At 39.1% G+C, this 14,257-nt stretch overlaps 1 protein-coding gene across 16 annotated transcripts in view; it reads right to left on the bottom strand.

Moving 5' to 3' along the window:
- Window positions 1-14,257, bottom strand: part of SMARCA2 (SWI/SNF related BAF chromatin remodeling complex subunit ATPase 2) — a 229,409-nt gene that overhangs the window by 149,962 nt on the left and 65,190 nt on the right. For all 16 annotated transcript variants that reach the window (XM_078368139.1, XM_078368141.1, XM_078368146.1 and 13 more), the window contains 2 exons: window positions 13,434-13,868; window positions 5,893-6,148 (listed from right to left, as the gene is read on the bottom strand). In XM_078368139.1, the coding sequence (XP_078224265.1) occupies window positions 5,893-6,148; window positions 13,434-13,868 (691 nt within the window). The remainder of the gene's footprint in view (window positions 1-5,892; window positions 6,149-13,433; window positions 13,869-14,257) is intronic.

The raw sequence follows: 14,257 nt of genomic DNA, 5'->3' as shown, positions 1-14,257 counted from the left end.
ATAAAAAAGAACCAAATCATGTCCTTTGCAGCAACATGGATGCAGCTGGAGGCCATTATCCTAAGCAAATTAATGCAGGAACAGAAAACCAAATACCGCATGTTCTCACTTTTAAGTGGCAGCTAAACATTGGGTATTCATGGACATAAAGATGGCAACAATAGACAGTGGGGACTACTAAGCAGGGGAGAGGGGGGAAGGGCAGCCGGGGTAAAAAACTCTTAGGTACTATGCTCATTAGCTGAGTGATGGGATCAGTTGCACCCCAAACCTCAGCATCACACAATATACCCTTGTTAAGAAACCTGTTCAGGCATCCCCTGAATCTAAAATAAAAGTTGAAATTATCTTTGAAAATGAATATTACAGTTTTTTTCCAACCATTACGTTGTTGCCAGAGCACAGAGCTGAGAGGATAGACTTTTTTCTTTCTAACTCCTAGTTCTGTCCTAAGGCAACCAGGCCATTTGTCTTGCTTGCCAATTTGCTGATGACGACAGCCATCATTTTCATTAACGTGGAAAAGTAAACCCTTCTGGACCTAAATGCTGCAGAATATCTTAATACTTCATATAGCCCAAATATCAAAATAAGTGATTTTTTTTTTTAAACCTACAGTTGCTTAGTTTGGAAGGGAAATAAAATGTCATCATTTTAAAAAATTTTTAAATGGTAGTAAGGAAAATTATTTTTCAGACACTTCACTAAAAATAATATCTATGACTGTTTCTTGTTTTATTTGCTATGTACATATTATTGATTCAATTTATTAAATAATTTGTCATAATGTGTTAGTATTATCATTGCTACCATGCTGTTGTTGTTTTTCGTTCTTTTTTTTTTTTTTTTTCATTTTATTTATTTATTTTTTATTTTTGTTTTTATTTTTATTGAGACGGTACCTCGCTCTGTTGCCCAGGCTGGAGTGTGGTGGCGTGATCTTGGCTCACTGCAACCTCTGCCTCCTGGGTTCAAGCAATTCTTCTGCCTCAGCCTCCCATGTAGCTGGGACTATAGGCATGTGCCACCACGTCTGGCTAATTTTTGTATTTTTAGTAGAGACAGGATTTTGCCATGTTGGCCAGGCTGGTCTCAAACTCCTGACCTCAGGTGATCCAAGGGCATAGGCCTCCCAAAGCACTGGAATTATAGGTGTGAGCCACTGCACCCGGCCCGTGCTATTGTTTTAACGACTCATACAAACACAAACAATAGCATTCTTCAATGGTTTAATCATTTAATGAAAGTTTTTTATTTCATACAACAATAATAAACTCATCATTTTACTCTTTTGGCAAAATTGTTCAAATTCTCCCAACTTTCTTTCACATTCCTTTTACTAGTGATACTCATGAGATTATTACTGTGGTTTTTAGTTTTCATTATATGAAACAGGTATGTACTTCATTTACTCATTTTCTAAAATAATCCATGTAGCCCCAAATCTCTGGATACAGCAACAGATGATGCAGCTTAATAATCAGGATATAAAGAAAAAAAATCCACTATTGATTTTTTTTTTGAAATAAATAATTTAAAGGGAAAAAAAAACTGAGACAACTTTACTTTTCCAGGTTAAGGCCATTCCAAAGGAAAATCAAATATTATAGAGGCATGAGATAATGGCCAATGATTTGGTTATTCTACTTCCTTGGTTCTAGATTCCTTGCAGATCTTTCTTACTTGAGTATCCTAGAACTCAAACTATCCCTTGGTATTCTGATTGACTCCCTTTGACAAAGTGGGTCAGATGCTAAATTAGAGGAATACCTGCTTATTCTTCCAAACAACCATGGAATTAGGACTCAATAAATAATCATAGGATAACAGGGTTGACAGGGTAGAGACTGCATCACACTGAACTGGGAGGTGGGAAGTAGGGAAGTGGAGGGGAAATGAGGAGGTGGGGAGTGGGAACCCGGGGTAGATGGGGTACTGTTGACTAAGGCACTGGAGAGGGTGGGAGCAAGGCGGGTACACTTCTCCCTGAAATGACTACTTCTTCAAGGAGCCTTGTTATTTGTCAGTGAATCTGATTTCCCCCACACAAAAGAATTCATCTTTTATGGAAAGGAGGTAAGAAGTACAAAGCGCAAACTCTAGGAGAAGAGGAAATGTAGACTCCAGAGCAAAATTATATGCATTTGATTCAGCCATGGGGGGTGAGTAGCCAAGGTATATAAAGGGCTTCTTTAACACAGAAAATTATATCTTTGTTGTTGTTAATAGAAATCTTCATTTTAAATAATGCTCCTCTCCAGACAATTTCATCTCCCCATCAATGAGATTCAGCAGGTAATCCGATAAAGAGACTCAGGATTCTAAACTTTCCGAAACAACAACAAGGTATAATACTGCATAACTGCAGGAGACTCATTTAGTGTCCTCACGAGTACAGAAAATTGATGCAGAATTAGGTCACTCAGGTTTTTCATACAGATTGAACAGTAAATCGAGAGGGGTTACTGTTCTGGCAAGAAAAAGAGTTCCATTAAAGGCATCAGATATTTGTTCAGGTCCAGAGGATAAGTTTATGATTCCTGTAGGAGAGTTATTTGAACAGAAAATGACACTGGTACATTCTGTTCCTTCAAGGAGCTGAGTGACACTTTAAAAAGAGAGTGTGTGTGACTTTTTGTAAATCTGCTGGTAAAGCAGCTATTCGCAATTTTTGAGAAGAAATTTTCAGGATTGCAGTGGCGACAAGAGCAGGACCCCCACCCCCACCCCAAAAAAAAAGAAAAAGAAAATGACAGGTAAGCAGCCTCTGCCTGCTCCCTGACACAAGGAGGATATACTGCTCTTTGCATCCTAAATTCTGACTTGATTCCAAAGAGGGCTGATATAATTCAGAGACGTTCTTCCCAAATAAACCCCTTCAAGTGTGAAATACATCTTCCATGCAAACATTTGTGGAATTAGTTTACATGCCAATGTGACAATTCCTGACGTACTTTTTTGATCAGGCATGTAACTCGATAGAAGAAAGCAAAGTTAGGTACATTGAGAAGGCAACAGAAGTGTGCAAAAAAGAAAAACAAGAAAAGTAATACATGGAGATATCTGACACTTACTATGGAAGTAGGGAAGTTCCATTACAAGAGAAAGATAGCCAAAAAGAAAGGATCCAATTTAAGTGGGAAAATTGTTCTAGAGAGCTTGTACAGAGCTGCCCCAAAGTGCTCACAGGCAGACGTTTATTTATGCTATGAATGAAAAGGAAGGTCAATTTGTCAAAGTTTTGATTTTATGATGAACAAGGAAAAGCAGCCAACTAACTTAAATGTTAAAAAAACTTAAGATTCGGAAAATTTCCTGTCAAATTTTATAGACAAGGTAAATGATATTACAAGGCCCAAAGAAACTAACATCTGTTGAAGAATTTTTTCTGACAGATGATTTTTGCTCAAACTAAGTTTATCAAATTGTCAAAGAGGTTTTTTAGACCTTTCTGTAATCTTTGATGAGATGATGAAGATGCACTGGACCCTAACAGTTATCAGTGCTACAGGCTGATAGCCATTCTATTACAAAGAGTCAAAAGAAGAAGAAAAAAATAGTTTCTTTGTTCTCTTTTGCAAATGCCTAAGAGACTTAATTTAACCCTTTTAAGGGATAAATTTAATCTCTGCAGTTGAACGTATCTTCATATAGGCAGAAGCCAGCTATCGCTCTGTAACCAAAGAATACAAACATGCCCCATAATGCTTTCACTACAAAACTATGCTTCTTCTCTAGGTGGCCACGAGAAAATTCAGGCCAAAGGACCCACGACCTTTCTGGATTCAGGATTATCCAGATCAGTCATTTCAAAAGCCACATGGCCTTACAAAGTAGTAGGCATTTATCAAGCAATAATAATACTATGAAAAATAGCCATTCTCGACATTCTGTAATGCATATAATTTCAAAGATACTGACAGCATTTTTTATTGATATTGGAGTTCAGAACAAAAGCTTTTTACACATTGGAATAGGCTAAATAGTACTATTTAGTACTGTGTACTTTGGAAGACCATCCATTATGATCATCTCCCAAGAATTTCGTAAAATAAACTTATTACAAGAAAGTCCTGCAATGAAAATTCCTAAAAAAGTAATCAGGAACATTTAGGAGTTAGCAAAACAAAAAGTTAAAACACACTTGTGCACAAACACAAATCAGGCTGAAAAAATTTCTAGCTATAGAAAGCATCTCTCTTCTAAGGGTAGTTCACACAGTTTAACTAAGGTACTGGTAATTTAAATGGAAAAACGTGTTTTAACTAGGGAGCTTGTAGAGAGCTTTTTCCTTTCCTAGGGTAGGAAAAAAATATTAGCTCTTAGGAAGGCAGAATTTTAAAGTATCCACTGATACGTCTTCATTCTATTACTGACTTTTCCAAATACTTTTAGCTTTTTTAAAATTAAACAATAACAGAAGAGGGAGTGGAGAAAAAAATTCAATAGTAGCATACAGAATGCACTGCACATTAGTATACTGTATATGAATAGAGGAATATGCTAGTATTTTACTTTATAACCATAGCAATTATTCACCCAGCAGAATCTGCCTATCCACACTGAAATATCAATTGATGATGAGTATCTAGCTTTCTGAGACTACATGAAATGGTGGAAACAGCAATATAAAATCTCTTAACAGGCGATTATTAATAGTAATGAGAGTCAAGTTATACTCTTCATCCAAAAAAAATAAACACATCTAATGGCAAGTTATTCTAATTTCTTTCCAAGTATCTTTCAAAGCTGGTAACTTAGTATTTTAGTCTAATAACAAATGAGTGATGTGTAATAACAAATGAGTGATGTGCTTTTCAACAAAGATTAAGGTAATGTTTTAAAAGGGAGCCCAGCCATTGTTTACCAGCATTCTCTTTAATTTTTAAAGTCTAATTTTCCTTAAATTAAGAAGTCTTTGGGAAATAATAATAGCTATTATTTACTGAATGTTTCAGTATCGTTTTATCTTCCCAATACTATGACAGGCACCTTCTTTTAACCTAGGAGGAAACTGAGTCAGAGAAAAGAGACATAACTTGACCATGGTAAGAAGTTAATAATGACACAGTATGCTCTCTGGCAGACTCCAGAATCCACAATCTTAGCTTTATTTTATCTTGACTTAATACTTACGGGACTCCTTTTTGGGTCGAGATTAACCATTTATTTACAGGAGTCTTCGAACTACAGCCTGCAGGCCAAATCCTGCCTCCAGCCTGTTTTTGTAAAGTTTACTGAGAGGCAGCCAGCCCATTATTGTCTACAGCTGTTTTCGCACTACAAGGGTAGAGGTGAGTTGTGACAGAGACGATATGGCCCCACAACACATAAAATATTGATTATCTGTCCCTTTACAGAAAGGGTCTGCCAACCCCTGATTCTGTTAACTGGGCTGAGTCAGGTAAAAATTAAGTTTCTAGACCAATAATTAAAATGAAGACCTTGTATAAAGACACTTGCACGGGGTATACCCATAAAGCTGGATACACCACAGACACACATGAATTAAAACAAAGATTATACCAAGTTACCAAAGTATGCTTTAGTAGAAATGCACCGTTAACATGAAAATCAGGCCAGCACAACACACTCAACATCCCACCACCTCAGCCATTATTCCAGGACACAAGCACAAACAACGACAATGTATTCCATAATCGAAATGCGAGACCATCACTTGGGTCCACAGGAAGTTCCCGCCGACTTTTGATCTTAAAAAACCCAAGTGCCTACCTCTGCACCTGGCAGGCCACAGGAGTGGATAAAAGTTTTCTAACTGAATCGGTGAAAATCAGAGTTTGGCCAACCAAGGGGGAAGCTCACCATCCTAGGCTTGGTGGCACTTGCTAGAACACAGCAGGTGAGTCCCTTTCTGGTAGGGTTCATTACCTGTATTCCCGCTCCTGCAGAATCTCCACCGGGTCCAGGCCTTGCGGTTTCTGGATGGGGCTGATGCGGCTCTGCTTCTGCTGCAGCTGAAGGATGGGCGAGGGCTGCCCCGGGGCCGGCTGCGGCACCGAGGGCCCGGGCACAGCGGCCGCGGGCGGCTGCGCGGCTGCGGGGGGCGCGGGCGAGGGCCGGCCGCTGGGCGCGGGCACCGGCAGCTTCTGCGGGGTGCTCGGGCCGCTCAGCTCCGGCCCCGGGCCTGCGGGACAAGAGCGACATGGGCAGCTCGGGCGGGACGGCGCCCCGCGGGCCACACCCGGTCTGCCCGCCGCCCCCCGGGGCCCAGTGCTGGGGACCATTAAGTGTCTTAAACACCTAAGGGGAGAGAAGGAAAAAAAGGAGGGCAAGAAGGAAGAGGAGGAGGGAGGAAGAAGAGGAGGGCGGGAGAGGAGGGGAGGACTGAGAACAGGGTAAAAGGAAAAAGAAAACGGAGAGGGAAAAAGACACAGAAAGAAAAAAGGATCTGGCATCTATCCCCATAGGGAAACAGCATTCACTAACGAACATGGGTGCAAATGATCCCAAAATGACTGTGATTCAATAAAACTAATTAGGAAACTACTGCCAGCTTTTAATGTGGCTCTGCAGTGGGTGGATAGGTTTCTCTTTCTTTTTCTTTTCTTTTCTTTATTACTGGTGCATTCAGAGTTCAAAAAAATATAGGGTGTCATGCGGCAGTCAGATGCAATTGGATATGGTCCTAAAATGAAATCTTGCAAATTGCACCTCAAGCCCTTTTAGGATAGACCTCTATCCCAATCTGGACTAGCCCTGCTGTTAGAACCCAAGCTTTACAAACAGAGCAAGGAGTTTATCAGTCTTCTGATGTGAACTACACGAGCACACATTCTTTCTTTTAAGGCCTATATAGTGTATATCAGGTTTAATCAGTGAATCTTGGGAACTTAAATTTTTTCTTACTACATATTAGAAAGTATTTCTAAAAACATTCCTTGTTAGCCAAAAAAAACTGTTCATTCCACCTAATAAAAATTTGCAAATATTAGGATTCAAGAGAGCATTATTCCATGTTATCAGAATAAAACAACATGTAATCTTCAAGCTTATCAAAATGCATTGAATAAATTAATTTAAAATAATTTTCCACATTGAACTTCAGGAGTTTAAGTTAATTACTAGATACAGACTTAAATTTTTTAAGTGTTCCATTTCTCCTCCTAGATAAATTTTAAGTTGCCTTAAAATTATAATTTTAATGATGCTGCCAGATGAGTTAGTAAATTTTTTTAAAAGGAATCTCAGTAAACAGATGTTAAAGCCCAAAGCATTCTTCCAAGTTTTTTCTATAATCTAAGAAAAAATTGCTATTAAATGGTAAAAATAGTATATATACTTAAGAGCGATTTAATAATTAACCATACAACGACATACATTATGAAAAATTCAACACATTTATTCAATTTCCAACAATCACCAATTAGAAATGGGCTTAAATGACAATACAAAGAAAGCTAAAAGCAAACATTTTGAGAGGGGGAATGTGAAGAATTAGAACAAACTGCTTAGGAAACTACAGTGTGTGTGTCTGTGTTCATGTCGTGTGTGTGTGTGTGTGTGTGTGTGTGTGTGGTGTTACTGTTCTTCTCCCCTCCTTCTAAAATTAGGTAAAACATTTCTAAAAGATACAGAGATAGGTAAGATTTCTTCTTGAGGTAATTTGCAGCACTGGTTCTACAGGTTGATGAAAAAAATCTTAGGAGGAAAATGCACTTCGTTTTATTTTTAATTTTAGGTATTGTAGATGTACCTCCATAATTAAGAAGTTTTTTCAACTAAGTACCTTTTTTTCTTATATAAAAGGTCTTTTATGTAATGCATACTTTTTATAATATTATACATTTAGAGTTCCTTTCATCCATATATAAGAAACCAATTTCTAAATATTAAATCTCAGGGTTACTATGCATTGGAATAAGTTACGGGGGAAAGTTTCAGAATATTTTTCCCTGGAGATCTTTAAAACAGGGTACATTTTTCATTCGGGTTGCTGTAGGTGTGATCCAGTCAAATCAGAGGAGATACAGATTTCTAACGTTTATTTAAATTCCCTATCATTCTATGACTCGCCTTAAGAACCTCAAGAAGCTGGTAGAATTAAACATATTTGAAGACTTAATATAAGCATAAGCAAACTAAATCAGGACTTTAATACATTTAGGTCTTACTGATAATATCAGAAGAATTACTTTAAACTTAGCTCTCAAAGTGTTTTTCCTCAAAATCCAAAAGTTCATCAACAGAAGCCACTAACACTGCAATCGTCTTATAACTTCACTTGTTCCAGCACTCTCTTCTTTAACATCACTGCCCATAAATAAATACCCATGCAGAAGACTATGAAGACTCCTTGAGGTATAGTCAAGTCACTATTTCTAAAACCACAGTTAATCAAAGAAAAGTACCCAACCATATCTGTCTTCTCTGGTCCAGAATCTAGTCTTTGACTCCAAACTAGACCTGACAGATGCATGAATAACCTTCTTCAGTCACTAAATAGAAAGACATTCTAATTTTGTTGATTCACCCTGAACACTGAGAGACAGAGATTCAAACATCTACTTATATATTCCAGTCTCCAATTTAAAAGTACTCCAACTTGCTGCGCACTAAACAAGTACATTTAAATACCCCGTATCTTTCCAGAAAAAATGCTCTTTCACCTCAGCTCTATCACCTCTACTGGTTGTGTGAGCCTGAGCAAGTTACTCAACCAATCTGTGGCTCCGTGTCCTCACCTATAGAACGGGGACAGTAACAATAGCCGCCTCGTAGGGCGATGGTGAAGACTCAATGAGATAACAGTGTCTACATGCTCAACCCTCAGCTCTTGTCATTTTATTGCCGTCAAAAACAAAAAGGTAAAGAAGTCTAATTGACTCAGCTTTATTTAAAAAAAAACCACATGGCAAAAGAAGTCCTTTCAGAAAATTTGGTACCCACAGCTGGCAACTTTGGGAGTACTCTTTTTCTATAGCAATTTCAAATGTTTCAACAGCTTAATGCAACTCCTCAGCACAGATCCTCAGAGGAGTCCGCCTGCCATGTGCTCCCTGGAGTCTGTTACCAGAGCCACTTAGCAAACTCCACTCCTAACTCAACACCACAAGTTCATTTACTGTGTGAGTCTATTTTCTCCTCCCTCTGACAGATTGTATAAAAATGACTACTTACATAGGCTAGGGAACGGAACACAGCTTGCTGTAATTAGCCATGCCCAGAATCTAACTACCTACTCATTAGGTTTTATGCCTGTCTGTCCCTCAGGTGGCTTACGGATTTGTTTGCCTGGCTGGCTTTGCTCTCCATGGACAGAAATCATCTTCTCTGCATCAGACATTGGTGGTCTGCTACTTGACATGACTTTTCCCTGGTATCTTTAAATGGAAGACAAATCACATTCTTTAGCGTATCTCCTCCTCGTTCCCCAACGTAAACAATTTAGGCTTCTTGTCAGAGGCACAAAATGCCATCTGCTTTCCCTTCAGTCCTCACCTTAGGAGTCAAAGTAGAAACACACTCTGGCCCTCCAGAAGGGAGTCCCAGCGCAGCTAAGGGAGGAGGGGACAGTCTTTATTGAATGCGTCCTTATGCCTGATTTGAAGCAATAGGGCAACAAATGTATTAAAACACGCAAATCTCACATGAACAGAACTTCGAAGCATTCAGAGCTCCCACTCAGTCTTCTGGGATACATGGCATTTATGCAAATAAAAGTTCTGTGCATTCAACAGGAATTTAAGCTGTTTCCACAGGTTGCAAAAAAGCAAATGCAATAAAATATATTTAAATTGAGCATACAAAATTTCAGATACAAAAAAAAAAAAAAAAAACACTTTTTTTCCTACGGTAAGGTCTCTCCCTCACCCCTCAAAAACCCCAAATTTTTTCAGTTCCCATTTTTCTTTTTGCTTGAAACTCTGAAAGGAAAAGTGAATCAAAACGAAAAGAAAAATGATGGGTTAGATTTGAGTGGTGCCCACAGCAGGCAAGGGCACATTCTATCATAAGAGGCTGACATTTTGTAGGGAAACCACTGCAGAGTTATGTGTTCCATGTGCAATGCCTCGACTTCAACCATAATTCTTTGGTGGTGGCTAGAGGATGATGTCACTTTTGGTGAATTATAACTTTGGAGTCAATTTGAGGCAGACCACCCCAGCCAAAAAGATTCTCTTCACACATGAGTAACACTAGGAAATGGAACAGAAGAAAAATGGGAACACAACTACCTCTACGTAAGTGAGTAATGTCCTGAATTATTAGCAGGGGTGTTTATAAGCAATTATATTTTATTTTATAAAAAGGAGATAAATAAGAAATAAAGACTAATATTAACTTTAAAAAGAAAATCATGCCTTGTTTGGCCTTTTCTAAATGCCAATCTAAAAACAATTGTCTGGCAAGTAAGGTTATCTGTTTCCCTAATGAAACCTGAGATGTGGGGACAAGTCCAGCAACGCTGTCAAATGGAAGCACCCTCTCAGTGACAGAAACGGGCTCATTCTATTTGAAGGAGATATGTTCTTTCCTTCTTCATTCATGTCTCCTTTGCACTCTTCCATAAAACCCTACCTGCCCAAATATTGTCATTTCTAATGAAGCCCCGACTGTTGAAAATTTAAAAGACATGAGAGGTGAGTAATAAAGTGAATTCCCTTTTATGACAGGCACCTGATGAGGGAAGATGTAGGTTCTGGAGCCAGGTTAAAAAAAAAAAATTTGAGCCCTCCCTTCTGAAAATGCACTCAAGATTGGGTTTATTAGGACATGAGGCATTTATTATGTACAAGTGTCCAGATAAATGGAACGTCATCCTTTAAATTTTACTACTTTGTTCAGTCACATTATTTTAACCTTAGATTAAAAAGACTCTCAAACAAATCGTTCCACGTCCTACATTCTTAAATGATATCTTGAAATCTTTTATTACTGAGTCTAGATCATTTTTAAAAATACCAACTCTTGGTGAGCTCTACAATAAGGTGATATCCCAGGACCCACTGTGATGCATAACAGAGCATGCCCAGAGGGCAAGATCCCAGACCACTACCTTCTGGGAGTTCAAGTTCTACTCCCTCCTCTCCATCAGCCTTCCATGTAGAAGACAGTGACCAGCTGGCCTCTACTTGAAACTCTGCTAGTTAATACTCCTCACATACTGAGACATGGGATATAAAGAGTACCAATTTTGTTGACATCATGTCCCAGAGTAAGAGGGAAAAGGCTCTAAGTAAGGTATGCAGACACTGTCTCTTTACACACAGAAGTAAAAGGCTTGCACTTTGGTACACAGACTTTGTGATGGGTTTTTTTCCCTTGTAATGAGACTTTTTCCCATGAAGGAGCCAGTAAGGAAAAGTGGTTAATAACATGAGTTCTCAAGTCAAATTGCTGGGGTCAGAATCCGACTCTCCATCATTAGTTGTGTGACACCTGCAAAGGACTCATCACTGAGAATGGCACATGAGTAGGCTGGAGGCGCCCCGTGAGGATAAGACACACACACATACACATGTACTTTTTATCTTCTATCTGCCCACATTCTCAAGAGCTGGAGCTTTGCTGTTTTAAAACCTCTGAATTCTTTTAGGGTTCTGCATTTTCTGCATAGTTTCTTGTATTACCTTTCCAGTTCCCAAAGCTTAGTCCTCTATGATCCTCCACCTACCAAATGCCTCCATGGTAGCCACACAGAAATCTGGAGACAAAATGATACTTTCTTGCCCTTTTAAAACCCATTGCCATGTTCTGAAAATTTATGGTCCCCTCAAAATTCAAATGTTAAAATCCTAATTCCCAAGGAGATGGTATTAGAAGGTGAGGCATTTGGGAGATGACTACTTCATGAGGGCAGAGTCCTCATAATTAGGATTCGTGCCCTTATAAAAGAGCTCCAGAGAGCTGACTTGTCTCTTCTGCCATGTGAGGACACAGTGAGAAGGAAGCCATCTATGAGCCAGGAAGCAGGCCCTCACCAGACACTGAATCTGCTGGTGTTTTGAAGTTGGAATTCCCAGCATTCAGAACTGTAAGAAATAAATTCACTGTTTATAAGCCACCCAGTCAATGACCTTTTATTACAGCAGCTCAGACTTACTAAGACATGCATTCTTAAGGTTATGACAATTAACAAGATGATATATCTCTTAGGTAGGCCTACTCTTGGAGCTGCTTTTACGAGAAAATAAACATACGCAAACTCAATAGGCAGAGTATCAATAAAATAAATACTAATCGAACTCTCTCCCATTGTACAAGTCCCAAAGCCCAGGAAGACTACCAACATCCCAAACTCATTGTTTGCAACAACCAGCATGTCAGAACTTCCCTAAATGAGTGGAAACCACTCAAAGGAAATGGTATCAATGTCAAGGAAATACCTCATTCCCTGGAATCCAAAGCTTTCATTACAGCAGACCCATAAACTCTCTGCTTTTCTAGTTCTTTAACAAAACCCTTCCTAGAGAAAACAACCTTCATGGAAGATCACTCCACAGTCCCTGGCACCTCTAAAGTCTGTCAATAAAATCAAAACAGAAGACCAGGAGGCCATGCAAAGGATTATATCATTTCTATCCATTGTATAATGTCATAGCTTCAGATTTCATCCCCAGATATATAAGAAATAGACCATGTAGAATCTGTTAGTCTATTAGGAACAAATGCTATTGATGTTTCTATCATGCAGTGCCTCTTACAATAATGATGATGAAAATAATAATTTAAAGAATAATCCCACCTGGGAAATCAACTCTATACTCTCATGCTAGAAATGGCTTTTTCTGAGAAATTGGTAAGGAACATTCTTCCAAAGACTGAGACTTAAGATACACGACTTTGTCTTCTTTTGGCTCTGATTATCAAGGAACTCAAGTCATCTTTGAAGCAAATACAGCAACTATGAGAGCTTTTGCAGCTCTACTTGCTTACCTCAATTTCTTATGTTTTTTTTTCTATTTTCCCTTGTTGCTGATTTTCTACTCAGAATTATTTTGCAACCGGCATGCTTCTTGTAAGCCTCTCCAGATGTTCTTCATAACAAGAAGGGGTAGAAATAAACAAACCAACAAATATAAAATGGCTCTAGTGGGGCTGATTTGAGAAGTGAGTTTTGGGGATGAAATGCACTAAGTCCAGAGGTTCTTAGCCTTGGGTGTGTGGATGGGCTTGCAATAAACCTTGAACCTCTTAAAGAAGAATGTAAAATCACGGGTGCTTTTTCCCTGGGTCTGCAGCTTGCACAAGCATCTCTTAAGGTTAAGAAACACTACCCTAGGTCTCAACAGCAGGGGGAGACCAAGAATCTTGGCCATCTCAGTGGAGCAAGAATAGAGAGCCAGTGAGGTATGACAAAAGGCTACGTCAGCCCTGGGCTTGTACCAACCCAGTGTTTTGGTGTATGAGCAGTCTTTCTTATCCGAGTTGGACCATGGCATTATTCATTCGGTTGCGTATTAACCTACCAGATGGCCTGTTGTAGTTAACAAGGGCCGGCTGCTGTTGCTGCGTCTGTGGTTGTGGTGGCTGCTGCTGCTGCTGCTGCTGCTGCTGCTGTTGCTGCTGCTGTTGCTGTTGCTGTTGCTGCTGCTGCTGCTGCTGTTGTTGCTGCATGCCAGGCAACGTCCTTTTCCCCTGGACTGCAAGCTGCAGCGTTTCAGGGAGGGGCTGGCCTCGGGCCAGCATTTTGTAAGCTAAAATCTGAGCTCGAAGCTGATGCAGCTGGACGGGACTGAAAGGTGAGGGACCTCTGTTGGGTTGGCTCATGGCCTGTGAATCACCCGGGATGAGGGGCCCTGGCTGGCTTGGTGGCATCTGAGGTGGAGTTGGGCCACCTCCAGACATCGGGCTGGAGACGTGCTCTGGGGCTCCCAGCGGAGATGGGTGCGGCGACAGATAACCTAAAGTAAAAAAACACAAAAGGAAATCACAGGCTGCCCTGACAACCCCGAAAGAGAGATATCCCAGAGTACTCTAATAATTGTCTACAACACTGTCTGATAGAAATTAAAATAACATATAATTAATTATATCTATAATTTATTAAGTATATGTAGTTTAAAATTTTAGTATATTAATGTGCTTTATATATATGTAAAATTTAAAATTTTCTAGTAGCTACTTTAAAAGGTTAAAAAAACAGGTGAAGTTAATTTAAATAATATATTTTATTTAAACCAACATATCTAAAACATCATTTTAAAATGTAAAAATTGTTGGTAAGATAATCTACATTTTTTTATACTAAGTCTTTGAAATCCACGAAATATTTTGCACTTAAAGCACAATT

This window comes from Callithrix jacchus, chromosome 1 (genome assembly GCF_049354715.1).
Source record: "Callithrix jacchus isolate 240 chromosome 1, calJac240_pri, whole genome shotgun sequence".
Taxonomy (NCBI): Eukaryota; Metazoa; Chordata; class Mammalia; order Primates; family Cebidae; genus Callithrix; species Callithrix jacchus.
Note: the sequence above shows the minus strand (reverse complement) of the source record. Positions and strands in the feature narration are given on the sequence as shown.